The 27,670-nt window shown below is 48.2% G+C and overlaps 1 protein-coding gene across 1 annotated transcript in view; it reads right to left on the reverse strand.

The window, feature by feature from the left end:
* The window catches only part of LOC122550345 (NFX1-type zinc finger-containing protein 1-like), a 57,031-nt gene that overhangs the window by 5,165 nt on the left and 24,196 nt on the right, over positions 1-27,670 (reverse strand). The window contains exons 3-12 of the mRNA XM_043691073.1: positions 24,435-25,041; positions 23,007-23,141; positions 21,373-21,518; positions 17,843-17,889; positions 17,428-17,618; positions 16,712-16,856; positions 12,008-12,130; positions 6,405-6,559; positions 2,830-2,975; positions 199-309 (exon numbers count right to left, since the gene is read on the reverse strand). Of these exons, the coding sequence (XP_043547008.1) occupies positions 199-309; positions 2,830-2,975; positions 6,405-6,559; positions 12,008-12,130; positions 16,712-16,856; positions 17,428-17,618; positions 17,843-17,889; positions 21,373-21,518; positions 23,007-23,141; positions 24,435-25,041 (1,806 nt within the window). The remainder of the gene's footprint in view (positions 1-198; positions 310-2,829; positions 2,976-6,404; positions 6,560-12,007; positions 12,131-16,711; positions 16,857-17,427; positions 17,619-17,842; positions 17,890-21,372; positions 21,519-23,006; positions 23,142-24,434; positions 25,042-27,670) is intronic.

Genomic DNA, 27,670 nt, shown 5'->3' on the forward strand with positions numbered 1-27,670 from the left:
TTATATGAATAGGAAGGGTTTGGAGGGATATGGGCCGGGTGCTGGCAGGTGGGACTAGATTGTGTTGGGATATCTGGTCGGCATGGACAGGTTGGACCGAAGGGTCTGTTCCCATGCTGTACATCTCTTTGACTCTATGACTCTATGACATGCGAGCAGAGCTCAGCTCCTGACGATCCGGGAGTCTTGCCCTCGTACCTGCTGACTCAGCCTCACGTACGGAATCTTGTTTTTGATCATTCGCTCAAACAGTGACACGTCCAGATGGTACTGAGAGGCCACAGTGTGATCTGTTAACTTCGGCCTAAGCTGTAAGAGATAGAATAACAGGGGAGAGTGTGATGTGGAGGGAGCCCTGTGCAAAGGGGCCTCTGCTCATCAGAGAGATTCAACAGCCAACGATCGTTTCACGATCACCAATACAAAGACTAGCTTTCAATTGCAGAGTTATAAACTGCACTCATTCATTCTTTGAATCTAGCCACTTTCAGAGCATTAGTCTGTGGATTACTAGTCCCAGAAACATTGACACTACAGCACCATCTCCCCTTCTCATTCCTGTCCCACTTAACTGCATGGAAATTGCTGCAATTACTATAGTAGGTCACGGAGACAGCTCACTCCCACCTTCTCAAGGGCAACTAGGGACAGGCAATGCCCGCTGATCTAGCCAGCAACACCACAAGTGTTTTATATTCATTCACTCCTGGGACATGGGGGTGACTGGCTGGGCCCAGCATTTATTTCCCATCCCCAGTTGCCCCTTGAGTAGGTGGGGGTGAGCCATATTGAGCTGCTGCAGCCATGTCCTTTAGGTAGACCCTGAGGGAAGCTGAAACAGTTAAAAAGGAAAGGTGACATTTCCTGTCCTGGTCAGTGTTCAGCCATATGCACAAGCAGCAGGCGTTGTCCGAGGGAACCCCATGGAGTGTGGATGGCCCCTCTGGAACCCACTGAAACATAAAAGGTAGGAGCAGGAGGAGGCCATTCAGCCCCTCAAGCCTGCTCCACAATTCAAAATGACCACGCAGCTCCACATCTGACTCCTGCCCTCCCCTCCGCCATATCCCACGATCCCCTCAGTCACAAGAGCTATATCTATCTCCTCCCTGAACATTCTGGCCTCAACCACTTCCTGTGCCAGAGAATTCCACAGGCTGTCCGGGTGCAGACATTTCTCCTCAGCTCAGTTCTAATTGGTTTACCCCTTATCCATAAACAATGACCTCTGATTATGGACTCCATCATCCGGAACATCCCTTCCTGCGCCTAACCTGTCGTATCCTGTTAGAATTTTATAGGTTTCTATGGGAATCCCCCACCCCACCCCCATTCCTCTAAACTCCAACCGACTCTACCTCCCCTCATATGTCAGCCCTGCCATTGCAGGAGTCAACCTGGCAAACTTTCACCAGACTCCCTCTACAGCAAGAGCATCCTCCCTTAGAGGAGAACAAAACTGCACGGGGTGGCCTCACCAATACCCTGGATCATTGCAGCAAGACGTCCTTGTTCCTGTACTCAAATCCTCTCACTATGAAGGCCAACATACAGTAAATTGCAGGAGTATTGATATACAGAGGGATCTTAGGATGCAAGTCCATAACTCCCTGAAAATTGAAAAACCAGTGGATAAAGGTGGTAAATAAGCTGTACGGCACGTTTGCCTTCATCGGTCGGGGCTGTGGGTATAAAGGTTGGCAAGTCGTGTTGCAGCTGTGTAAAACTTTTAATAGGCCACATTTGGAGTATTGTATGCGGTTCTGCTCCCCAAACTACAGGAAGATGTGAAGGTTTTGGAGAGGGTGCAAAAGAGGTTTACCAGGATGGTTGCCCCTTCTGAGAGCTGGCACAGCAATAATGGGCTGAATGGCCTCCTTCTGCACCATGCACATATCCCTGTGTAATGTTACGCAAAGGGTTACGCCCAACTGTGTGAGATACCAAAGGAAGTGATGCATTGTCACATGGCCCTCGCAGCATGACAAAGCCACAGGTTAAGATGTTCCTTGAATAAAGTTCATCTGACATTAAATTCCAAATATCTTTTCATTTTACAATGATGGTGGGAAGCACAAGACAATGAGGAATAAGCCGGCCTATGAGGCTGCTAGTGGGAACATGGCTGATCTTAATCCCATTTGCTTCTCTTCTCCCTGTATCCTTCAATATCACATTATTCACAAGAATCTACTGATCTCTGTGACAGAGAGTTCGTCCACCTGCACCCAGAGCCTTTCCCATGGACAACGGTTCATTCAGGAATTTTCTTTCCGTGAATATAGTGTCATAGGAGATAATAGAAGACAGTAATTCGCTGGATAATTTCTCAGAGCAATGTCTTGACCCATCAGAGTTAATCTGCCTGGTTTAAATTTAAACACAGCCTGGCAGTTAACAAATCAATCATCATTAACTTGTGCTCACTCCATGGAAACATCACTACCGATCAGAATCAGCACGTCCTTTCATACTGTCTCAATGTTGTTTCCCCTTTATGTTGGTATTTCTTGCACAGAGTCCTGAGGAGTACACAATGAAAAGCTTCCACAACATGACCCTTTTCTCAGCTTCCCACAGAACACTGATGTAAATTGTGACCTCCCTTCTCTCGGACAGAGGAAGGATCCCAGCGAGAGTGTAAGGAATGCCCCACTGGATCCCAACAAGAGCATAAGGAATTTCCCACTACATCCCAATGACAGTGTCAGGAATATGTCACTGGGTCCCACTGAGAAAAATGTGTTTTGATCCCAGCAAACACTAGATCCCAATGAGGGTGCAAGCAAAACTCACTGGATTCCAATGAGACAGGACAATGGCCTTTACCTGCTTGTAATCACCGATCATGATGAGGTGTTGACAAGATGGAGTCAGCGCGGTCACCACATGAGCCTCCAACACCTCAGCCGCGCCTTCAACCAGGACAATCCGGGGTTCAACCTTCTGCAGCAGGGCCCGGTACTTGGCAGCTCCTGCAAATCAGGGAAAACACAATGTAAGGCCCTGGGCACACACACAGGCCAGGAGGGAACAACAACCTTCATTGGTGTAGCACCTTTAATATATTATAACTCATTGCGGTTAACTGTAAATTGGCCATCCACAATGATCTGGCAGGTCACTCCGTTCCAGCAAGCTCCCACAGAGTAGTTCCAAAGAAGAGTCGTTCTGGACTCAAAACGTTAACTGTCGTTTCTCTTCCCCAAACCACCGGCCCAAGTTTTTGCCACATTTTCTCGAAGGAACAGTGATACATTTCCAAATTGACTGTTCGGTAACATACAGTGCTGCTGGGTCCCTCCCTAACCAGCACCATGTGGGGGTCCTGATACCACATGGACTGCAGTGGTTCAGGAAGGCAGCTCACCGCCACATTGAGGAGAAAGTGAGGTCTGCAGATGCTGGAGATCAGAGCTGAAAATGTGTTGCTGGAAAAGCGCAGCAGGTCAGGCAGCATCCAAGGAACAGGAGAATTCCAGCAACACATTTTCAGCTCACCACCACATTGCAAGGGCAACTAGGGGTGGGAATAAACATTGGCCACTCAGCAATGCCCACATCCCATTTAGATGTAGATTTGTACTTGGAGTATTGTGTACAGTTCTGGTCCCCACATTATAAGAAGGATGTTAGCTTTGGAAAGGGTGCAGAGGAGATTTCCTAGGATGTTGCCTGGTATGGAGGGAAGGTCTTACATGGAAAGGCTGAGGGACTGGAGGCTGTTTTCATTAGAGAGAAGGTGGTTGAAAGGTGACTTAATAGAGACATACAAGATAATCAGAGGGTTAGATAGGGTGGACAGGGAGAGCCTTTTTCCAAGTATGAGGACAGTGAGCACGAGGGGGCATAGCTTTAAATTGAGGGGTGATAGATATAGGACAGATGTCAGAGGTAGTTTCTTTACTCAGACAGTAGTAAGGGTATGGAATGTTTTGCCTGCAACGGTAGTAGATTCGCCAACTTTAAGTCGTCATTGGACAAGCATATGGACGTACATGGAAAAGTGTAGGTGGGATGAGCTTCAGATTAGTATGACAGGCTGGCGCAACATTGAGGGCCGAAGGGCCTGTACTGTGCTGTAATGTTCTATGTTCTAGATGTGTCACAGGAGCACCACAAAATAAAATGCGACAATAAGATAAAGGGTTATAAGGAGAGGTGACCAAAACCTTGATCCAAGAAGCATCTTAAAAGGAGGACAGTGAGGTAGAGCTTGGTATAGGGCAAGAGTTTCAGAATTTGGGGCCCACGCAACTGAAGGCGCAGCCACAGATGGAGAAACAATTAAAATGAGGATGCTCAAGAGAGACGGGAATTAGAACAGCACAGATATATCGAGAGGTTGTTTGGACTGGTGGAGATCACGGAGATCAGGAGCGGCAATGCTACACAGGGATTTGAAAGTAAGGATGAAAATTTCAAGCAACTAGAGGGGTTGCTTAGCTCGAAGCCAATGTTGTTCTGAGAGCAGAAGGCCTCACCGGCATGTTGGTAGGAGCCCATGTTAACTGAATGATACAACTGACTCTACTTAACATTCCCCCAGCCTTTCAGTCCCAGAGTGATTCAAACACTGAGAGCGCGCCGCACTGTCAGAGGGTCAGCACTGAGGGAATGTCGCACTGAGGGTCAGTGCTGCACTGTCAAAGGGTCAGCACTGAGGGAGTGCCGCACTGTCGGAGGGTCAGCGCTGAGGGAGTGTCGCACTGAGGGTCAGCACTGAGGGAGAGCCGCACTGTCAGATGGTCAGTGCTGAGGGAGAACCACACTGTCAGGATCAGTTCTGAGGGAGCGCCACATTGTCGGAAGGTCAGCGCTGAGGGAGCGCCGCACTGTCGGAGGGTCAGCACAGAGGGAATGCCGCAACGTCGGAGGGTCAGTTCTGAGGGAGCGCCATACTGTTGGAAGGTCAGTGCTGAGGGAGTGCCGCACTGTCAGAGTGTCAGTGCTGAGGGAGCGCCATACTGTTGGAAGGTCAGTGCTGAGGGAGTGCCGCACTGTCAGANNNGTGCTGAGGGAGTGGGCACTGTCGAAGGGTCAGTACTGAGGGAGCGCCACACTGTCGGAGGGTCAGTGCTGAGGGAGAACCACACTGTCAGGATCAGTTCTGAGGGAGCGCCACATTGTCGGAAGGTCAGTGCTGAGGGAGCGCCGCACTGTCGGAGGGTCAGCAGAGAGGGAATGCCGCAACGTCGGAGGGTCAGTTCTGAGGGAGCGCCATACTGTCGGAAGGTCAGTGCTGAGGGAGTGCCCCACTGTCAGAAGGTCAGTGCTGAGGGAGCGCCCCACTGTCAGAAGGTCAGTGCTGAGGGAGCGCCCCACTGTCAGAGGGTCAGCACAGAGGGAACGCCGCACTGTCGGAGGATCAGTGCTGAGGGAGCACTGAACTGTCGGAGGGTCAGCACAGAGGGAGCACCGCACTGTCGGAGAGTCAGTGCTGAGGGAGCGCCCCGCACTGTCAGTGGATCAGAAGAGTGGGAGCGCCGCACTGTCGGAGGGTCAGTGCTGAGGGAGCGCCCCGCACTGTCAGAGGGTCAGTGCTGAGCGAATGCCGCACTGTCAGAGGATCAGAAGAGTGGGAGCGCCGCACTGTCGGAGGGTCAGTGCTGAGGGAGCGCCCCGCACTGTCAGAGGGTCAGTGCTGAGGGAGCGCCCCGCACTGTCAGAGGGTCAGTGCTGAGCGAATGCCGCACTGTCAGAGGATCAGAAGAGTGGGAGCGCCGCACTGTCGGAGGGTCAGCGCTGAGGGAGCGCCGCACTGTCGGAGGGTCAGCGCTGAGGGAGCGCTGCACTGTCGGAGGTTCAGCGCTGAGGGAGCGCCGCACTGTCGGAGGGTCAGCGCTGAGGGAGCGCCGCACTGTCGGAGGGTCAGCGCTGAGGGAGCGCCGCACTGTCAGAGGGTCATCGCTGAGGGAGCGCCGCACTGTCGGAGGGTCAGCGCTGAGGGAGCGCCGCACTGTCGGAGGGTCAGCGCTGAGGGAGCGCCGCACTGTCAGAGGGTCATCGCTGAGGGAGCGCCGCACTGTCAGAGGGTCATCGCTGAGGGAGCACCGCACTGTCAGAGGGTCATCGCTGAGGGAACGCCGCACTGTCAGTCAGAGATGCTGTTTTAGAATACAAACAAGCTGTCTTTGCCCCCTCACATGAGGGTGAAATATCATAAGTTCCTAATTGGCATGTGTGACCATCACCAAAACAAACCAAGTTTGTTATCTGGTGGTGGGAGCGTGTTGTGTGCAGATTGGCTGCTGAACCACTGTTTAACACTGTTTTAAACCTCCCGACAGTGTGGAACAGTTTGATGGAAGCGCAATCATTTCTTGTCACTGGACCGCAGATGATCCGGATTATCTCTTGGATGTTGATCTTTCCCAAAACGTAACTCAATGTTAAATGGGTACCTGTGGTTGTCATGGAAATCACGTCAGCAGTTTTCAGCAGCATTGCATCCTCCTCCACCATCAGCTCAGACAGTTCCTGTGTCTTCTCTTCGTACAAGTTGACGTGTTTATTGATGGAGGCTTGGAGCTTCTCCTGGTAGGCCATTCTCCATTTCCTACAAAAACACAGCTCCACTCTCAACCCGGACTCTTTCATTATCATCTTTCACTGACAGGACTATCATATTGCTCACTGCTGTTGGTGGGGGACAAAAATGTATCAAACAATCCCAGGACAGGGGTTACACAACATAGAGTGTGGGCGGCACGGTGGCACAGTGGTTAGCACTGCTGCTTCACAGCGCCAGAGACCCGGGTTCAATTCCCACCTCAGGCGACTGACTGTGTGGAGTTTGCACATTCTCCCCGTGTCTGCGTGGGTTTCCTCCCACAGTCACAAAGATGTGCAGGTCAGGTGAATTGGCCATGCTAAATTGCCCATAGTGTTAGGTGACGGGGTAGATGTAGGAGTATGGGTGGGTTGCGCTTCGGCGGGGCGGTGTGGACTTGTTGGGCCGAAGGGCCTGTTTCCACACTGTAAGTAATCTAATCTAGAGTAGTACAGCACAGGAACAAGCCCTCTGGCACACCATGTCGGTGTCAACTATGATCCCATTCTCAAACTAATCCCATCTGCCAGCACATGGTCCATATCCCTCGATGTCCTGCCTGGTCATGTCTCTGTCTAAATGCCTCTTAATTGTTGCAATTAAAATCAGTTTCTACCATCGTCCCTGCCACATTCCAGGCACCGAACACTCTCGGTATAAAACATGTCTCGCACATCTCCTTTAAACATTCCCCCTGTGACCTTAAACCTATGCCTCCTAGATTCTGACATTACCACCCTGGGAAAAAAACTCCCAATATCCACCCTATCAATGCCTCTCATAATTTTAAACACTTCTATCAGGTCACCCCTCAGCCTCTGACACTCTAGAGAAAACAATCCAGCTTTGTCCAACCTCTCCTTACAGCTAATACACTCCAGTCTCGGCAACATCCTGGTAAACTTCCTTTTGCTCCCTCTCCAAAGCCTCCACGTCCTTCCGATAGTGTGACCTCAAGAATCGTGCACAACATTCCACTGTGGCCTAACTTAAGTTTGATACAGCTGCGGCATAATTCGCCAACCTTTATCCTCAATGCCCTGACTGATGGAACATGCCTTACGCTGCCTTTCCCACTTTATCCTGTTGTGTTACCACTTTCAGGGAGCTATGGCCTTGCACCCCTAGACCCCTCTGTGTCAATGCTCCTCAGGATCCTGCCATTTACCATATACTTACCTTTTGCCTGTGACCTCCCAAAATGCATCACCTCACACTTGTATCACACTGATCTATTTCCTACTGTATCCTCTGACAACCTGTCTCACTATCCACGACGCCTCCAATTTTTGTGTTATCCGCAAATTTACTGATCTCCGATTTCCAATCAGACAGATGCTCTTCCACCATTACCCTCTGTCTTCTATGACCAACCTAATTTTGTTTCCAACTTCCCAATCACCGAGGATCCCATGTGATTTAATCCTCTGGACCAACCTACCATGAGCGACCTTGTCAAATGCTTTAGTAAAGTCCATGTAGACAACACCCACTGCCCTACCCTCAATCACATTCACCAAAAGACCCCATGAAATTTGTGAAACAACCCCTCCCCTGTACAAAGTCATGCTGACTGTCCATAATAAGTCCATTCTATTCCAAATGCGAGTAAATCCTGCCCCTGAGAATCGTCTCCAATAATCTCCCTACCTCAGACGTAAGGTTCACCTGCCTCTAACTTCTAGTAAATCCTGTCCCTGAGAATCGTCTCCAATCAATTCCCTACCTCAGATGTAAGGCTCACCGGCCTATAATTTCCTGGATTATCCCTGATGCCCTTCAAACAAAGGGACAACATTGGTTGTTCTCCAGTTTTCTGGGGCCTTGCCTGTAGCTAAAGAGGATACAAAGATCTCTATCAAGGCCTCAGCAATCTCCTCCCTTGTCACCCTCAGTACCCTGGGATAGATCCCATCAGCCCCTCAGACTTAACTACCTTAATGCTTTTAAAGACACTGAATACTTCTCCTTCTTAATGTTGGCATGCCCCAGGAATATCAGCATACCGCTCCCTAACCTTACCATCTCCCTCTCCTTGGTGAATACCAATGTGAAGTACTCATTAAAGACCTCACTCACTCCGTCTGGCTCCACCCAAATTCCCTCCTTTGTCCCAGTGTGGACCTACCCTTTCCCTCACTGCCTTTTGCTGATAATATACCAATAAAATGCCTTGGGATTCTCCTCACTCCTACTTGCCAAGGACATTTCACGGCTCCTGTTTGCCCAACTAATTCCTTGTTTAAAATCTTTGCTGCTTCCTTTACACTCCTCAAGGACCTTGCCTGATTTCAGTTTCCTAAACCTTACAAATAATTCCTTTTATTGTGACTAAACTTTCAACATCACTAGGATTCCTAATACTTTCTTTCTTTTCCAACTCCAACAGGAGCATGCTGGTCCTGAACTCTGATCAACTGGCCTCTAAAAAACTCTCACGTATCAGATGGGGATTTACCCTCAAACAGCCGACCCCAATCTAATTTCTCCAGTTCTGGCCTAATGTGGTTGGAATTAGCCTTCCCCTAATTTAGTACTTTCACCCAAGGACTAGTCTTAGCCTTATCCTTAACCTTCTTAAAACTTAAGGAATTATGATCACTGTTCCTAAAATGCTCCCCCACTGAAACTTCAATCACCTGTTCAGTGACATTCCCCAACAGAAGGTCTGGTACGGCCCGCTTTCCAAGATAGGCATTCCCAGGAAAGGGACAGAATGGGGTTAAGCCAAAGAGTAAAGCTCCCTCTACACTGTCCACCATCAAAAACTCCTTGGACAGGGACAGCATGGGATTAGAGACAGAATAAAGCTCCCTCTACACTGTCCCCTTACCCAAATGCTGCACTATCAAGTAATGGCATCTTTCAGGATCAATATTAAAACGAGGCCCTGTCAGAAATTGTTGGGTTGTCCTGAAGACTTTATTTATTTACTCATTTGTGGAATGTGGGTGTTTCTAGCTGGACCCAGCATTTATTGACCATCCCTAGATGCCCCTTGAGAAGGTGGGGGTGAGCTGCCTCTTGAACCGCTGCAGTCCATGCGCTGTAGGTTGACCCACAATACCTTAGGGAGGGAGTTCCAGGATTCTGACCCAGCGACACTGAAGGAGCGGTGATATATTTCCAAGTCAGGATGGCGAGTGGCTTGGAGGGTAACTTGCAGGTGGTGGTATTCCCATGTATTTGCTGCCCTGTCTTTCTAGATGGAAGTGGTTGTGGGTTTGGAAGGTGCTGAGTGAGGATCTTTGGTAAATTTCTGCAGGAATTCATGGAATAGCTCCAGTTCATGACTGAGCCCAAACGCAGGAGAAAGGTCAGGCAGAGAGAGCGAGACAGGCAAACTAAAATGCTGGCTGCTAGAAAAGTTTCCTTTGAACCTTTTTGTTCAGTACTTGTCAAAACATCGAAGCTGCGTAGATGTTTGCCTGACTGTTAAGAATTGTCCAATCAGCAAATGAATTAGCTTGATGTGACAGTCTCGGTTACCTGACAGGCAGATCAGATGGCCAATGGTAGGACCACAGGGAGTGCAGCTGGTGTAGATGTGGCTTGGGCATGTGATGATGCGCAACCAGTCAACTTATCCTCTCAATGGATTGGCACTGCCTGGCAAGGAAGACAGAACACCAGGCAGGATCTATCTCATCCTTAGCCCATCAACCAACACAAGTGAGCTGCTCTTTTGAGAAATCTTCCTGAACCCTTCTGAGTTGGAGAGTCTTCTGTTACAACGAAGGGTCCAAACCTAGAAATACCATAGCCATGTGTAGTCCGGAATTCCAAAATATGGTTTTAAAAAGCAGACTGTTACAGAGGGGACTGCTGGTGTCAATTCTGTGGCTAGCCTACACAGTCTGGGTGTGGACCTGATGGAATGTACCACCTGAAGAAACTTCAAGCATTCTGCTCTGAGATCTTTCACGATCCCAAAGACAATAAGGGGCTGACAGGTTCTGCTCAACAGCGAGACACCCTGTGTAGACGATGTCCCAAACCACAGACGCATTTTGTGTTCTTCTGTTTGAAGAGTACAAAAGGACGGGGTTAAAAAGACAGTCCGACACTAGTGGGACTGAATATTCTCTCACACTCCAACCCGAGTTCAAGCGTTGGCGTGTTCTGAAGGTCACAAAGAACTATCCCCTCGTCACCTCTGTATTGCAGGTAAAGGAGACTCCTCACTCTGAGTACTAGAAGTCAGGTAGCAGCTAGATAAAAGGCAAACAGGACAACAGAAGGACTCTCACATTCCGAACATCGGAATTCAATCACAGTCAAAAGGAACTAGAGAAACAGACTCTCAACCAGCCTGCAAGACCAAGGATTGTGAAGCCATTTATTCAAACTCATGGTAACCTCCACTGCAATGTTCAACTATCTGCTCACCACAAACAATTCAGAGACTGATCCACCTACCTTGTTCCTAAACCTTTTATGCTTTTGGAATTCCCTTATATATCTAATCTTTGCATATGTGGTGCCTTACATATTTTCCTCACACTTAATTATTAATAAAGTCACTCATTAATTCAAGGAAGCCAGGTTAAATGGATTCCTATTGAAGCCTGTCCATCATCCAGGAGGCGCAAGTCCGGAGTGTGATGGAATACTCCCCACTTGCCAGGATGGGTGCAGCTCCAACAACACAAGAAGCTTAACACCATCCAGGACAAAGCAGCCACTTTGATTGGCACCACATCCACAAACAGCCACTCCCTCCACCACCGATGCCAGCAGCAGTAGTGTGTACCATCTACAAAATGCACTGCAGAAATTCGCCAAAGACCCTCGGACAGTACCTTCCAAACCCACAACCACTTGGGCAAGGACTAGGGCAGCAGGTACTTGGGAACACCGCCACCCCTTGCAAGTTCCCCTCCAAACTAGTCACCATCCTGACTTGGAAATATATTGCCATCCTTCACTGTCGCTGGGTCACTATCCTGGAATTCCCCTCCCTAAGTGTATTGTCGGTCAACCCACAGCACATGGACTGCAGCGGATCAAGAAGGCAGCTCACCCCCACCCTCTCAAGGGGCAACTAGGGACGAGCAATAAATGCTGGGTCCAGCCACTGCCCACAGCCCACAAACGAATAAGACAGTTCCTGTTGAAGCAGAAGTTAATTTGGGTCAGGGAGAAAGGGAGGGAATCCTTCATAAATTCACCTCATCGTGACCAACTGCAGAGGTGGGGGAATAAGAAGGGGAGCCAGTTTATCCTTCCTGAGCACAGAGTTTATGGTTTCGGGGACTGGATTGGGAAAGCTCTCCTGGGGTCTCAGGGTTAAACATTTCCTACATAGCAACAGGAAGGGCTTCACTGGCTGCAAGGACCGTGGAGACACGTCGAGGTTATGAAATGAGTGATGCAAATGGATGTCTTGTTTCTCTCTATTGTTTAATCACACTGTTATGTTCCCAGGCAGCAGAGCCATGCCTCACTAGTTACCTGTATAAACGCCACCGATCATTAAGGTCTAGCTCCCAGACATCCTTGATGTTCCAAACTTCCTCCTCCTCCATGATGCTTTGATATCCCAAATTTTTCTGAATTGCTCTTGCATCTGGATCACTACAATAACAAAACAGTGAGGAGCAGTTTATCCATTTCTAGGCACGGTCCCCCAACTAGCACAGCCTTCGATTGACACCCCACCTGGGCTTTCGGCCTAACTCCCCCCGAATTTCATCGGGTCGTTTAGGCCTTGAGCACACCAACACAGGCCTCCAGTGACCGCCACTGGCTTTGAACAACCTCCTCAGGCCCATCCAGTTCCCTTGGGATTTGACCAGCAGCGCAGGTCCCTGGCAGTGCTAACCACTGAGCTACCATGCCACCGATGGCCAAGGGGAGCTGTTAGCTCTTGTTCAGGGCTGGTCGAGGCCCAAAGCTGTTAGGCAGGGCCTGTGTGGCTATGTGGGTCAATCAAGGCCTGATGTGACTGGTTGAAACTTTATTGCTGGAACAGCACAGCAGGTCAGGCAGCATCCAGGGAACAGGAGATTCGACGTTTCGGGCACAGGCCCTTCTTCAGGAATGAGCAGAGAGTGTTCAGCAGGAGAAGATAAAAGGTAGGGAGGAGGGACTTGGAGGAAAGGCGTTGCAAATGTGATAGGTGGAAAGAGGTCAAGGTGAGGGTGATAGGTCGGAGTAGGATGGAGGCGGAGAGGTCAAGAAGAAGACTGCAGGTCAGGAAGGCGGCGCCGGGCTGGAAGGATCCGGCTGAGACAAGGTGGGGGGAGGGGGGATGAAGAAACTGGTGAAGTCCAAGTTCATCCCCTGCGGCTGGAGGGTTCCCAGTCGGAAGATAAGACGCTCCTCCTCCGACCGTCGCATTGTTGTGGTTTGGCGGTGGATGAGTCCAATGACCTACATATCCTCGGTGGAGTGGGAGGGGGAGATGAAATGCTGTGCTACAGGGTGGTTGGGTTGGTTCGGCCGGGTGGCCCAGAGGTGCTCTCTGAATCGCTCCGCAAGTAGGCGGCCTGTCCCCCCAATATAGAGGAGGCCACACCGGCTGCAGCGGATGCAGTAGATAATGTGGGTGGAGGTGCAGGTGAATCTGTGGCGGATATGGAAGTTTCCCTTGGGGCCTTGGAGAGAAATGAGGGGGGAGGTGTGGGCGCAAGTGTTGCACCTCCTGCGGGTGCAAGGGAAGGTGCCGGGAGTGGAGGCCGCCTACTTGCAGAGCGATTCAGAGAGCACCTCTGGGCCACCCGGACGAACCAACCCAACCAACCTGTGGCACAGCATTCCAACTCCCCCTCCCACTCCACCGAGGATATGCAGGTCATTGGACTCATCCACCGCCAAACCACAACAACCCGACGGTCGGAGGAGGAGCGTCTTATCTTCCGACTGGGAACCCTCCAACCACAGGGGATGAACTTGGACTTCACCAGTTTCTTCATCCCCCCTCCCCCCACCTTGTCTCAGCCGGATCCCTCCAGCCCGGCACCGCCCTCCTGACCTGCAGTCTTCTTCTTGACCTCTCCGCCTCCACCCGACTCTGACCTATCACCCTCACCTTGACCTCTTTCCACCTAGCACATTTCCAACGCCCCTCCTCCAAGTCCCTCCTCCCTACCTTTTATCTTCTCCTGCTGAACACTCTCTGCTCATTCCTGAAGAAGGGCCTGTGCCCGAAACGTCGAATCTCCTGTTCCCTGGATGCTGCCTGACCTGCTGTGCTGTTCCAGCAATAAAGTTTCAACTTTGATCTCCAGCATCTGCAGACCTCACTTTCTCCTAATGTGACTGGTGAAGACTAGTACAGGGTGTGGGAGGGTCGATATGGACTTGTTGGGCTGAAGGGCCTGTTTATATTTGGTAACCAACTCCATTGACCCTCAGTCAACCCACATTCAATAGGCCTTTCAGACAGTCTCCAACCCACACAGATTTCTCTGTAGTTTTATTAGGTATTCATATAACTATAGACGAGTTAGCTTAACATCGTCATTGGGAAAATATTAAGAGTTTATTGTAGAAGGATTGAATAGCAGAGCATTTAGAAATACATAACACGATGAGGAGAGTCAACACAGTCTCATGAAGGGGAAATCATGTCTGACACATTTACTGCAGTTCTTTGAGGAGGTAACAAACAGGATAGATAAAGCAGATCTAATATATTTAGAATCCATAAGGTGTTGCATAAAGGAGCACACACTGGGCAGCTTAATAAGATAAGAGCCATGTGTTGGAGGTAGGATGGCAGATGCAGTATAACGAGAATTCATGGGAGGCTATCCACTTTGGCAGTTAAAACAGATCAGAGTGAATGGTGGAGCAGGTTCGATGGGCTGAATGGCCTAGTCCTGCTCCTATGTTCTATTAGCATGGAACTAACAGAAGACAAAGAGTTTGGATAAGGAGGACATTTTCAGGATGGTAAGCTGGAACCAGTGGTGGGTCACAAGGATTATGTTAATTTAGATAGATAGATTTAGATAGATTCCCTACAGTGTGGAAATAGGCCCTTCAGCCCAACTCCACACTGACCCCCCCAAAGAGTTCTGGAGCCATAATTATTTACAACATATTAATTAGGAAATTAAATGTACCATCACCAAGTTTTCAGATGATACAAAATTAGGTGGGAGGCAAGTGGGAAGGTGGCACAAAGCATCTATTGAGGATACAGACAAATGAGCAAAGTCTTGGCACATGGAGTATAATGTGGGGAAATGTTTGGCAGGAAGAATAGAGGAGCTGAATATTGTTTAGATGGAGAAAGCTAAAGGTGGAGGTGATGAAAACAGAGGGATTTGGAAATCCTTATGCATGAATCATAAAATAATAACATCCAACTTCATTGGGTAACAGCAAAGCCAATGGAATTTTAGCTTGTATTTCAAAAGAAATAGCATATAAAAGCAATAGAAAAGATGCTGTGAAACCTGAAAAGGTTCAGAAACGATTTACAAGGATTTTCACAGGACTGGAGGGTTTCAGCTTTAGGGAGAGGCTAAATAGGCTGGGACTGTTTTCCCTGGAGCATCGGAGGCTGAGGGGTGACCTTATAGAGGTTTATAAAATCATGAGGGGCATGGATAGGGTAAATAGGCAAAGTCTTTTCCCTGGGGTGGGGGAGTCCAGAACTAGAGGGCATAGGTTTAGGGTGAGAGGGGAAAACCTTAGAAGGACCTAAGGGGTAACATTTTCACATTGAGGGTGGTGCATGTAGGAAACAAGTTGCCAGTGGAAGTGGTGGAGGCTGGTACAATAACAACATTTAAGAGGCATCTGAATGGATATATGAATAGGAAGGGTTTAGAGGGATATGGGGGCTGGTACAATAACAACATTTAAGAGGCATCTGATCTGAATGGATATATGAATAGGATTAGAGGGATATGGGCCAAGTGCTGGCAAATGGGACTAGATCAGTTTAGGATATCTGGTCAGCATGGATGAGTTGGACCGAAAGGTCTGCTTCCCTGCTGCATAACTCTATGCTTTTATAAAAACAGGCAGGTATTAGTGTCAAGTGCACTCCTAGGATATAGTGAACCATTCTGGTCCCCACATCGAAGTAGAAATATTGGAGGCAATGTAGAGAGGTTTCACCAGGCTGACCCCAGGAATGGAGAGACCTTAATGAAACGTAACATACATAAAGGACCTGACAGGGTAGATGGGGGAAAGTTGTTTCCCTTTGTGGGAGAGTCAGGGACCAGAGAGAATCATCGCAGAATAAGGGTTTGCACACTGAAGACAGAGATGAGGAAGAGTTTGTTCATCTCAGAAGGTACTGAATCTGTGGAAGTCTTTACTGCAGAGGACTCTCGAGGCTGAGGTGTTAAATGTATTCAAGGCCGAGATTGTTAACCAATAAGGGAATCAAGGGTTATGGGATAAAGATAGAAATGTGAAGTTCAGGATTATCAGATGAGCCATGATCACACTGATTGGCAGAGCAGAGCTGATGGGCTGAATGGCCTACTAAGTTCATTTGTTTTATGGTGTACATGAAAGTGTTTTACAGCGCTTGCTCTTCACTTGTTAAATATCGACAACACTGAACTGGAGGTGATGAGATGGTGATGGTAAAGTGGAAAATTTGCTGGGCCATGAGGTTATAGACACAAAAACAGAAGTTGCTGGAAAATCTCAGCAAGTCTGGCAGGGTCTGTGGAGAGAAAGCAGAGTTAATGTTTCAGGTTCAGTGACCCTTCCTCATTAACTCTGATTTCTCTCCCCAGATGCTGCTGGACCTGCTGAGCTTTTCCAGCAACTTCTGGTTTTGTTTCTGATTTCCAGCATTCACAGTTCTTTCGGTTTTTTCATGAGATTCTAGAGTCTGCCCACAGTGCCTCATGGACACCCTGTACTGAGTTAGAACATAGAACATTACAGAGCAGTACAGGCCCTTCTGCCCTCGATGTTGCGCCGACCTGTGGAACCAATCTGAAGCCATCTAACATACACGATTCCATTATCTGAAAGCGAGTGCTTCCAAATAAACCTACTGGACTAACTTGGTGTTGTGTGATTTAACTTTGTCCACCCCAGTCCAACATATCATCCATATGGTTATGCAATGACCACTTAAATGACCTTAAAGTTGGCAAGTCTACTACTGTTACAGGATCTGTTTGGAGCCTGTCCATTGTCTATTGTACTACTATGTAATTGAAACTCGAATACCTTATGTCAACATCGGGAGTGTATGCAAACTTCTCTCCTGCCCACTGGTCAGCGCTACACGGTGGGTCAGGGGGGTCACTCCCATCCAGATCCCAGTCCATCTCCTCATCATCCTCCTCAAATAATCTATTTCTGGAGTTAAACTCTGAAGAGCAAGACAGAGTAAAGATATAAGGGAAACACGGCATCATCATTGAAACCCCACTATCAACATCCTGGGGATTACCATTGACTACAACACAACTGAACTCACCACCTAAACACAGAGACTACAAGAGCAGGTCAGAGGCTGGGAATCCTGCGGTGAGTAACTCACCTCCTGACTCCCTAAAGCCTGTCCACCATCTATAAGGCACAAGTCAGGAGTGTGATGGAACACTCCCCACTTGCCCCTGGGTGGATGCAGCCCCAATAACACTCAAGAAGCCCGACACCATCCAGGTCAAAGCAATCCGCTTGATTGGCACCACATCCACAAACATCCACTCCCTCCCACCACCAGTGCAGTGTGTACTATCGACAAGATGCACTGCAATCAGACATAGGTCTAGCCAGGGTCGGCCAAATGCCTGGATGGATATGGACACAGGCACGGACATCCATGGAAATGGACGCACGTGGAAATGGACATCCGCAGATAGGGACACGGAGACCCACGGAAACAGACACCCACAGATACGGACACGGACACCCGCTGACATGGATTTACAACTTGCCAGTTGAAGGTGATGTCGCTTTCGGACAGGGGCAGAAATATCTGATGGGTTCTGTCTCTCGCTCCCTGTGATATATCCTCCTTTCAGTCCCATTCTTTGACCAGAGGCAAGGGGGAATATTCAACCACTTCAAGATGAACAACTCCTCCAGTGGGGCCTGAGAGAGATGAACAACAATGAAGTTGCAAAAACCTTACATCATTCACTATTAATGTGGACAGCTCCCTTTCCCACATCCTCAGGTACCACTCCCTCCCCCACTATCCCCAGGCAACCCCCTCCCCCAATAACCCCAGACACACACCCTTCCCTCACCAACCCCAGGAATCCTCTCCTCCCTAACCCCAGACACCCCCTCCTCTCACTGACCCCAGACACCCCTCCTCTCACTGACCCCAGACACCCCTTCCCTCACTGATCCCAGAAGATATCTTCCTTGATGGATTCAATTTTCTCTTTGAGCTGAAACGATCACAGCAGTAAAATTCACAGTGTCGCATGACACTGATTGCTCTGGGTCACAAGCAGACTGGCCCCCTGCCCACTCACACAGAGAGACTGCTGGGAGATTTACACCAAACAAGTTTGAGGTGGCACAGTGGTTCAGTAGTTAACACTGCTGCCTCACAGCACCAGGGACCCAGGTTCGATTCCAGCCTCGGGTGACTGTCTGTGTGGAGTTTGCACATTCTCCCCGTGTCTGCTTGGGTTTCCTCCCACAGGTTAGGTGAATTGGCCATGCTAAATTGCCCGTAGTGTTAGGTGCATTAGTCAGGGGTGAATGTAGGGGAATGAGTCTGGGTGGGTTGCTCTTCGGAGGGTTGGTGTGGACTTGTTGGGTCGAAGGGCCTGTTTCCACACTGTAGGGAATCTAATCTAAAAGTAGTTCACACTGATCACGTGACAGCACTACATCCAATTTGAAAAAGGAGAGGAGCCTCAGATTAATATCTCATCCAAATGGTGTTGCACTGCACAGTTGGGTCAGCCCTAGATTATGTCCCAAGGCTTCTGAAGTGGAATTTGATCCCACAATATCCTTACTCTGATATGCAAGTGTCATGGCCAAAACCATAATAAACACTTGAAATCCTCACTAAATGCTTTGTTCTCCAATATGGGACCAAATCTCCCAATCCTACCAAATTCCCATGTGACATCCTTCCATTACCCACATCTTGCCTCAGCTGGCAGACATTGACAATACTGTGGATGTTACCTGGACTGAAATGTTTGAGCTACAAGGAGAGGTTCGATAGGCTGGGACTTTTTTCCCTGGAGCGTAGAAGACTGAGGGATGGCCTTAAAGAGGTCTATTTAAATCACGAGAGGCATAGATAAGGTAGATAGCCGACAGCTTTTCCCCAGGGTAGGGGCAACTAAAACAAGAGGGCATAGGTTTAAAGTAGCAGGCAGAGATATAGAAGTGTCAAGAGGGACAACTTGTTTCACACAGAGGGTGGTGAGTGTCTGGAACAGACTGCCAGAGGTAATAGAGGAGAAGAGTACAATTTTGTCATTTAAGAAATGTTTAGACAGGTACATGGATGGGGGAGGTATGGAGGGATATGGACCAAATACAGACAAACAGGACTGGTTTAATTGTGAAAACTGGGCGGCATGGACACGCTGGGCCGAAGGGCCTGTTTCCATGCTGTAAACCTCTATGACTAATTGGAACCAAATGTGGGTTGGCTTCCTGGGATTGGCCTGCACTCTCTTTGAGAACGTGCAGAAGGTGCTGTGACTGACTAGATCACTGCCTTGCCCCTAAACCAGCCTCATGACCTCCAGAGCCACTCCAGGATTTGTTTTTTTTGCAGAAAGTGTATTCATAACGCGGTTATCAGTGTTATCCCGCCAACTACTATCCCAATAACTTGCCCAAAACTTCCCATTTCTTCCACAGATGGGGAGACACAAATCAAACCAGTAGCGTATCCGCATCAGGACTCGATCACTGTCATCTTCATTTTAGCTTCAGTTTCATCCGGTCAATGACCTGTCGCTAGGTTTGAGTGAGAAGCAGACACACCTAGCAGCTGGAAGGGTGTGGGTTCTGTTGGGTACAAACTGCTTTCCTAGTGCTAGTATTTTGTTCATTTCAGACCAGGACTCCATCTTAAACTTCCAGCTGCTGACTTTTCTTGGAATTATCCCTGGAAGAGTCGATATGCCTTGCCCATGGAACCCTTTATCCAAAAGCTTTTGGAAATCCAAGTACTTCACATCTACAGGGTCCCCTTCATCCAACTTTGCACATTATTTCCTCAAAGTGGGATGGGTGGCACAGTGACTCAGTGGTTAGCACTGCTGCCTCACAGCGCCAGGGACCCAGGTTCGATTCCAGCCTCGGGCGATTGTCTGTTTGGAGTTTGCACATTCTCCCCGTGTCTAGCTGAGTTTCCTCCCACAGTCCAAGGATGTGCAGGCTAGGTGGATTGGCTATGGGAAATTGCTCAGGTGAAAATGAAGGCTGAGGATATGAATGGTGCTGCAAAAGCACAGCAGGTCAGGCAGCATCTGAGAAAAATTGCCCCATGCAAGGTCACGGGGATAAGGTGGGTCTGGGTGCGATGTTCTTCAGAAGGTCAGTGTGGACTTGATGGGCTGAATGGCCTGTTTCCATACTGAAGGGATTCCTTGATTCTATACAAAGAAAATCTAATGAATTAATTAAACACGATTTTCCTTTTACAAAACCATGTTGGCTCTGCCTGACACTGTTATGATTTTCAAAGTGTCCTGCTGTAGCTTCCTTAATCATGGATTCCAATACTTTCCCCGTGACAGACGTTAGGATAACTGGCCTCTCATTTCCTGCTCTTGGTCCCTTTGGTTTCTTTGAGTGAACTGTTACATTTGCAATTACTCTATCCACTCGGAACCTTCAGAAGCTAAAGGAAGATTATAACCAATGCATCTACTCTCCATGTTGCTGCTTCCTTTACCACCCAGGACACAGTAACACAATTACACTCTGGGATGCTCAAGGAGCTTGAATGAGGAGGGGCACAGAGATCCTGGAGGGTTGTGGGTCTGGAGGAGATTACAGAGATATGAAAGGGAGAAGACTAGAGAGTGAGTTATAGTTAAAACTGAGAATTTTAAAAAGCAAGAACTTGTCAGTCCAGAGATGGGGAGGAGATAGATGAAATTAGCTTGATGTCATTTAAAACATGGGTAGCAGAAAAGTCATGTGAGAGATCAGACTTGTTATATTTGATTCAATTTATTATTGTCACATGTGCCTGGGTACAATGGAAAGTTGTGTTTTGCATGTAGTACAGGCAGATCATACCACACAAAGGACACAGGGTGATTGAACAGCGTGAGGAATATAAAGTTATGGTTGCAAAGGAGGTGCAGGAAAAAAAACAAGATCAGCATTAGATTTGAAATTTGTGAGGTCCATTCGGAAGTCTAAGAAGATTGTTAGTCATTTTTACAGACTTAGAATTGAGGTTTAAAACTGCAGAACGATTTGTAAGAAATATGACAATAAGATCTGATGCGATCATATCAATGAGGCTTTCTGCTCGGTTTTGTGAACACGAATATTCAGGTTACAGGTGCACACAATCTTTTATCCGAAATGTTCGGGACCAGCTGGTTTTCGGAATTCAGAATTTTTCGAGTTTCAGAATAAGTGGCAGTTTGATGGTGAAATTTTTAAAAAAATCTTTCCAAGGAACAGACTTACTGTGAGTAACGGGCCCTGAAGCAAAATGAAGGCCTGTCAGTGCTAGGCCACGGCCCTACACGTCGCAACTGAGTGACACGCATCGAGTGAGTGTGGACTGGGGTTAACACGCCAAACAACCTCGTTAATGAGAAAAAAACTTCACAAAAACCCTTCAGGATTGAGCTTTTTGGATTTCGGGATTTTGGATAAAGAGTTGTCTACTTGTATTATATGATGAATGTGGAACTCATGAAATATACCTCTTTGAATCTGCGCCTTTGTGTTGGAGTCAGGATCTTTTGTAGTGTGGTCTTGCGAATGGCTTCCAGGGAAAACATTTGAAGCTTCTTGTTTTTGCAGAGTCCTCCGATGCGCACAATCCCTGTGGATTTAAACTCCAGCATCCCTGCAAACATCAGTGTCTCTCAGTTACTAACCACTGACTTGATTTGATTTGTTATTGTCACATGTATCGACATACAGTGAAAAGTATTGTTTTGTGTGCTATCCGGGCAAATCATACCTTACAGAAGTATATCAGGGTAATAGAACAGAATGCAGAATATAATGTTGCAGCTACAGAAAAGGTGCACAGTAAGATCTGCTCAAATATACGAGAGATCCGTTCAAAGGTCCAACAGTGGGGAAGAAACTGTTGTTGAATCTGTTGGTACGTGTTTCCAAACTTTTGTATCCTGCTTGTTGGAGGAGGGTGGAAGAGAGTATTACCTTTAAACATAAATCTAGGAGCAACAGCAGGCCATTCAGCCCCATTAGCCTGCTCCACCTTTCAATGTGGTCATGGTTATCCAACTCAGTCCCCTGTTCCCACTTTCTCCCCATACCCTTTGATCCTTTTAGCCCTAAGAATCATATCTAACTCCATCTTGAAAACATTCAATGTTTTGGCTTCAATCGCTTTCTGTGGCAGAGAATTCCACAGGTTCCCCACTCTCTGGGTGAAGAAACTTTTCCATATAGGAGTCCTAAATGACCTAATCCAAATCCTTAACAGTGTGACCCCTGGTTCTGGCCTTCTTGTTCGTCAGGAACATCGTCCCTGTGTTTACCCTGTCCAGTCCTGTTAGACCTTTATAGGTTTCTATGGGATCCCCTCCAAAATTCTTTTAAATTGGAGTACATGTCTTTTATTCAGTCACGGGACAAGGGACAGCATTTATTCATCACCCTTAATTGCTCTTGTCCAATTAGTTTGTCATACAGGAGTTGCACAGATACAGATTGAGACTAGAACATGAGAAAGTGTGCAACAGCTAAGCAATCATCCCGCTGACATCACGCTAGCGAAAGAGAAAGATGGGGCAGCTTACTAAGCAGCGTCCTCAGATGAGCAGGGTTTGGCCCCATCACCACAGTCTGACCAGACCACAGGGCTTGAAGCAGAACATCTGGTGGTCTCTGCTTTAACCTGAGGGTGACCATGCCTCAGGTGAGGGGAGATGGTTAAGGACGAGTCTCCTTCATGTTAACCTCAGCTAGAGTGGGAATTGAACCCCTGCTGTTGGCATCACTCTGCAGCGCAAAGCGGCCATCCTGCCAACCGAGCCAGCACGGGCAAGGTGGATTGAATGGCCTCATTCTGCCGTGGAAGGTCTTTGGATTCTAGCTACCCTCAAAATGGTCACAGAAGGAGCTGCTCTCAGTGATCGGTGTAGTTTGAGAGAACAATGCAGCTCACTGGGCTAATACACAACACAGTTAGGAGCTAACTGGAAGGGAGTGGGATTGGAGTCACGTTTACTGGATAAAAACATCAGATTTCCTTCCCAACAACACCATCCTCACTTTCACCTCCCCCAACACTGTTTTCATTTTAGAAATGATGTTAAATACTGTTGCTGGGATACCATTGCCTTGTAAACAATCACCTCACCTTCCACGAACTGCTCCAATATGTGCTTGGTGCTGCAGACAATCAGAATGGGGCTTGGGCTCCCCACTGTCTTCTGCCAGAGCTTCCGATTATGCAGCAGCAACTCCACCAGCTTTAACCCCAGGAAGGTCTTCCCTGTGTTAGCAGCAGCATACACACCACAGGTTACAGATATATACACACACAGAGGCAGAGAGAGAGTTACACAGTCTCTCGCACACACGCACGTTACAGACAGATAGTCACACTGTCTCTCTCTCTCTCTCACACACACAAAACTCAGGCATAGATTCAAAGTCAGAGTCACAGACAAACACAGACTCAGACATACACACACCACACAGACTGACAAAAATTCACAGGGACACAGACACAAACACACGGCCCCAATAGCCTCTCATTCAAAGGTACGTTTCAGTTTGAGTCTAGACTGACCAATAGCTATCCAGATGTCAGGTACTGTCCTGGTAGTCTCTCCCCAAAGCCAGCTCCCAGATCAACCGGGGAGCCCATTCTGAGCTGCCCTGGGCAGGTGGAAATATAGCATGGTCATTAGGCTAATAATTTAGAACCTCCTGCTAATATTCTGGGCACACGGGTTCAAATCCCACCAAGGCAGATGGCGAAACAATAAAACAAAATTCTGGAATTAAAAGTTGACAAAATTGCAGCCACTGTCAATCATTGTTAAGTCCTTCCCAGTTTCCCTCATTAACTGAGGAACTTGCTTAGTCCTTTCACAGGGCAGTTAATTACTGTGGATCTAGAGTCACACAGAGACCAGACCAGGTAATGATGGCAGAGACTCTCGGCATGGATTTCTGGAGCAATCCAGTGGTTGCTTGTTCATTATTCCTGGTTTATTTGATTTACTGAATTTTAATTCCCAGGCTCTTATGGTAAGATTTGAACTCATTAATCCAGGCCTCTGCATTATCAATTAACCAGCATAATCTAAGCTGCTTTTCCCAAGTATCCTTCAGGCAACATTAAAAACAGTCACCCTGTTATGTATTGAGCGTGGGAACTCTCTGCCTACAAATTGGCTGCAATATTGCAACATACATCTGTGGAATGATGGGAGATCTGCTCATCCCATCCTGATTCTGCCGGTAATCTATCACAACATTCACTCCCTCAGAAAACTGAAACCCAATGCTAGCCTATAAAGACTCCATGGCCAATTGGTCCTCCCAGGCCAATGGATCGTCCATGATCTCCTCAGCCAATCGATCCTCCCCAATTCTTCCTGGCCAACAGATTCTCTGATATGGCCTGACCTCTGTCTCCAGTCACGGAGACTGTTGCATCACCCTGGGCTGACATTATAAAACTACAAGGCCCTCCCTGAGCTCCTGTGGATTATTGACAGTGTCTAGTTCCCTTATGACATTCTCTCAGCGCAGACAGAAATCCCTGGCCACCTACCTGTCCCAGGAGGACCCTGGATTAGTGCAAACTCCCGCTTCAGGGCCTTCTGAAGAGCCTTCAGCTGAGACCTGTCAAAATGCTTCAGCCATCGCAGAGACCGGAAATCTTGCTGGAATGGATCGACTTTGTAGGTGTGCTTCTTTGTGAAGTTGTCACCTCGCCCGGTTGGGGTATTGCCAGGCCTGGTCGGGCTCCCACCTCGCCCGGTTGGGGTGCCGCTGTGTTGGTCCAGTGCTGAGCTGCTGCTCCTTTCTGTGAAGGTGACTTTCCCCAGCACTGGGCCAGGCCTCTCCTCCACTGACTGGAGCTCCTGGCATCTGATGCTGATAAATTGTTCAGCAGGACCAGAGCTTCCCTCTGCCATTGGATGGTGGTCCTCCACCTCCTCCATCTTTCTGTCACTCTCCTCCAGTGGGCTCAGCTCCTGTTCTGCGTCCTCCATTGCGGGATCCTCTGGGCTACCAGTCTCCTCAGACAGATCAATTGAATCCTCGGTCTCCAGCTCCTGTTCCACTCTCAGACTGGGATATCCCTCTGCGGTATGGCCTTGTTCCAATACTGGCTCTATCAATGGAGAGGTCTCCCCTTCCACTTCACTCTCCATCTTGAATTCAAGGCAGAAACAGAGGGGAGTCAAAGTGGAAGGTAAAAGAACAAGAATTGCAATAAATAAATCACAATAGTCTCACTCTCTCAGACTCACACACACACACAAATGCACATGACATGCACATATGCACGCACACAGGAACATTGGCGATAAGAGCAAGATTAGGCCCCTCAAAATGGTTTGTCATTTAATAAAATAATGGTTGATCTGTCTATGGTCACAACAGCAGAGGCGATGGCCTAATGATATTATCGCTGGACTGTTAACCAGGAGACCAAAATAATGTTCCGGGGCCCGGTTTCAAAGCCTGGCATTACAGATGGTGGAATTTAAATCCAATACAAATCTGGAAATGAGAGTAACGATGACTTTGAATCCATTGACAACTGTCAGGAAAACCCATCTGGTTCACTAATGTCCTTTAGGGAAGGAAATTTGCACCTTTACCTGGTCTGACCTTCATGTGACTCCAGGCCCACTGCAAAATGCCAGATGAGCAACAAATGCTGGCTTAGCCAGCGAATGCCCTTGTCCAGTGACTCAATCAAAGCATTCCTGTCTGCCCTCATAACCTGTCTGTCAAAACTCTGCCTCAGCCTTGAATAAGTTCAATGGCATAGCTTACCACCACCATTTCCTGGCAGAGAATTCCAAAGACCCATCAACCCTGAGGAACGTTTCTCCTCATCTTCATATTAAGATTGAGACTTATTTTTCTAAACTATGACCCCCCCCTAGTTCCAGTCTCACCCACAGGGGGAGCCATCCTCCCAGCATCCACCCTATAGGGTCTCTTCAGGATGTCACCTTTAAAGACAGAGAGAGACAGGCTTTTAGTTAGTAAAGTGGTCAAAGGTGAAGGGGGAAAGCAAGAGATTTGGGTTGAGAAGCATATCCCCCTACTTGCGGAACGTTTCAGAGAACACCTCTGGGACACCCGGACCAACCAACCCAACCGCCCTGTGGCTCAACACTTCAACTCCCCCTCCCACTCCACCAAGGACATGCAGGTCCTTGGACTCCTCCATCGCCAGAACATAGCAACACAATGGCTGGAGGAAGAGCGCCTCATCTTCCGCCTAGGAACCCTCCAATCACAAGGGATGAACTCTGATTTCTCCAGTTTCCTCATTTCCCCTCGCCTCCATCTTGTCTCAGCCCCAACCCTCGAACTCAGCACCGCCTTCCTAACCTGCAATCTTCTTCCTGACCTCTCCGCGCCCACCCCCACTCCGGCCTATCACCCTCACCTTGACCTCCTTCCACCTATCGCATTTCCAACGCCTCTCCCCCAAGTCCCTCCTCCCTACCATTTATCTTAGCCTGCTAGACACACTTTCCTCATTCCTGAAGAAGGGCTCATGCCCGAAACGTCGATTCTCCTGCTCCTTGGATGCTGCCTGACCTGCTGCGCTTTTCCAGCAACACATTTTCAGCTCTGATCTCCAGCATCTGCAGTCCTCACTTTCTCCTTTGAGAAGCATATCAGCCATGGTCAAATGTTGAAGCAAACCCAATGGGCTGAATGGCCTAATTGGTTTCAACATCTTATGATCTTATGTATGTTTCAATAAGATCACCTCTCCTCCTTCCAAACCCCAATGGACACAGGCTCAGCTTGTTCAATGTTTCCTCACAATCTCACTGCAAGAATGAGTTGAATGAATTTTCACAAAAAGCATAGAACATGGAACATTACAGCGCAGTACAGGCCCTGGATGTTGCACCGACCTGTGAAACCAATTTGAAGCCCATCTAACCTACACTATCCCATTATCATCCATACGTTTATCCAATGACCATTTCAAAAGCAGATGGAGACTACCTCAAATACCGACCACGGAGGAATGGAGACAGTTCTCCACCAGGTAGACCTGAGGATTGTAATGAAAAGTTACAATAGCTCATGGATTTCCAGCGGCAAACTTAGGTTTTAGAAAAACACAGGATAAAATACTCAAACGCTCTTTGGCCCACTCAGCTGACCTATCTATATCGCCTTGCAGACTCTCTCCCTCAATAACATTCTGTCCCGCTTACCTGGTGTCATTGCCAGAATTAACTACAGGATATTTTACCCTTGAAACCACGGCATTGACACATTTTGCAAATATTCAAAGCCCCAGTACTAATGTTTGTGGCATTCCCAGAGGTACATTCCGGATTAAGGGCTTTTGCCCGAAACGTCGATTTTCCTGCTCCTCGGATGCTGCCTGACCTGCTGTGCTTTTCCAGCACCACTCTTTATCAAGTCTAGTTACAGTTTGCCAATCTGGGAAAAAAAAAGGACCTGGTAAAGCACTCAGCCACTCAACGTTCTCCTATTCAATCCAATAATTTTGTAAAGACAGGGGTGGGAACACTGTTTTTGAAGCCAATTCACTCATGGGCGGTGGGCATCACTGGCAAAGCCAGCATTTGCTCATCAGCCTTGTGTTATGGGGTCACAAAAGCTGCTTCCCTGAAGGACGTGCGTGCACCAAGTGGGGCTTTGATGATGGACTCCTGATTTGATGAGCACCCTGGGGGGAAAGGAGAGGGACAGAGAGAGACAGGGAGAGAGAGAGGAGGAGGGAGAGACAAGGAGAGGGAGGAAGGGATGAGGAGAGAGAGAGGGGGGGTT

This window comes from Chiloscyllium plagiosum, chromosome 5, assembly GCF_004010195.1.
Source record: "Chiloscyllium plagiosum isolate BGI_BamShark_2017 chromosome 5, ASM401019v2, whole genome shotgun sequence".
Lineage (NCBI taxonomy): Eukaryota > Metazoa > Chordata > Chondrichthyes > Orectolobiformes > Hemiscylliidae > Chiloscyllium > Chiloscyllium plagiosum.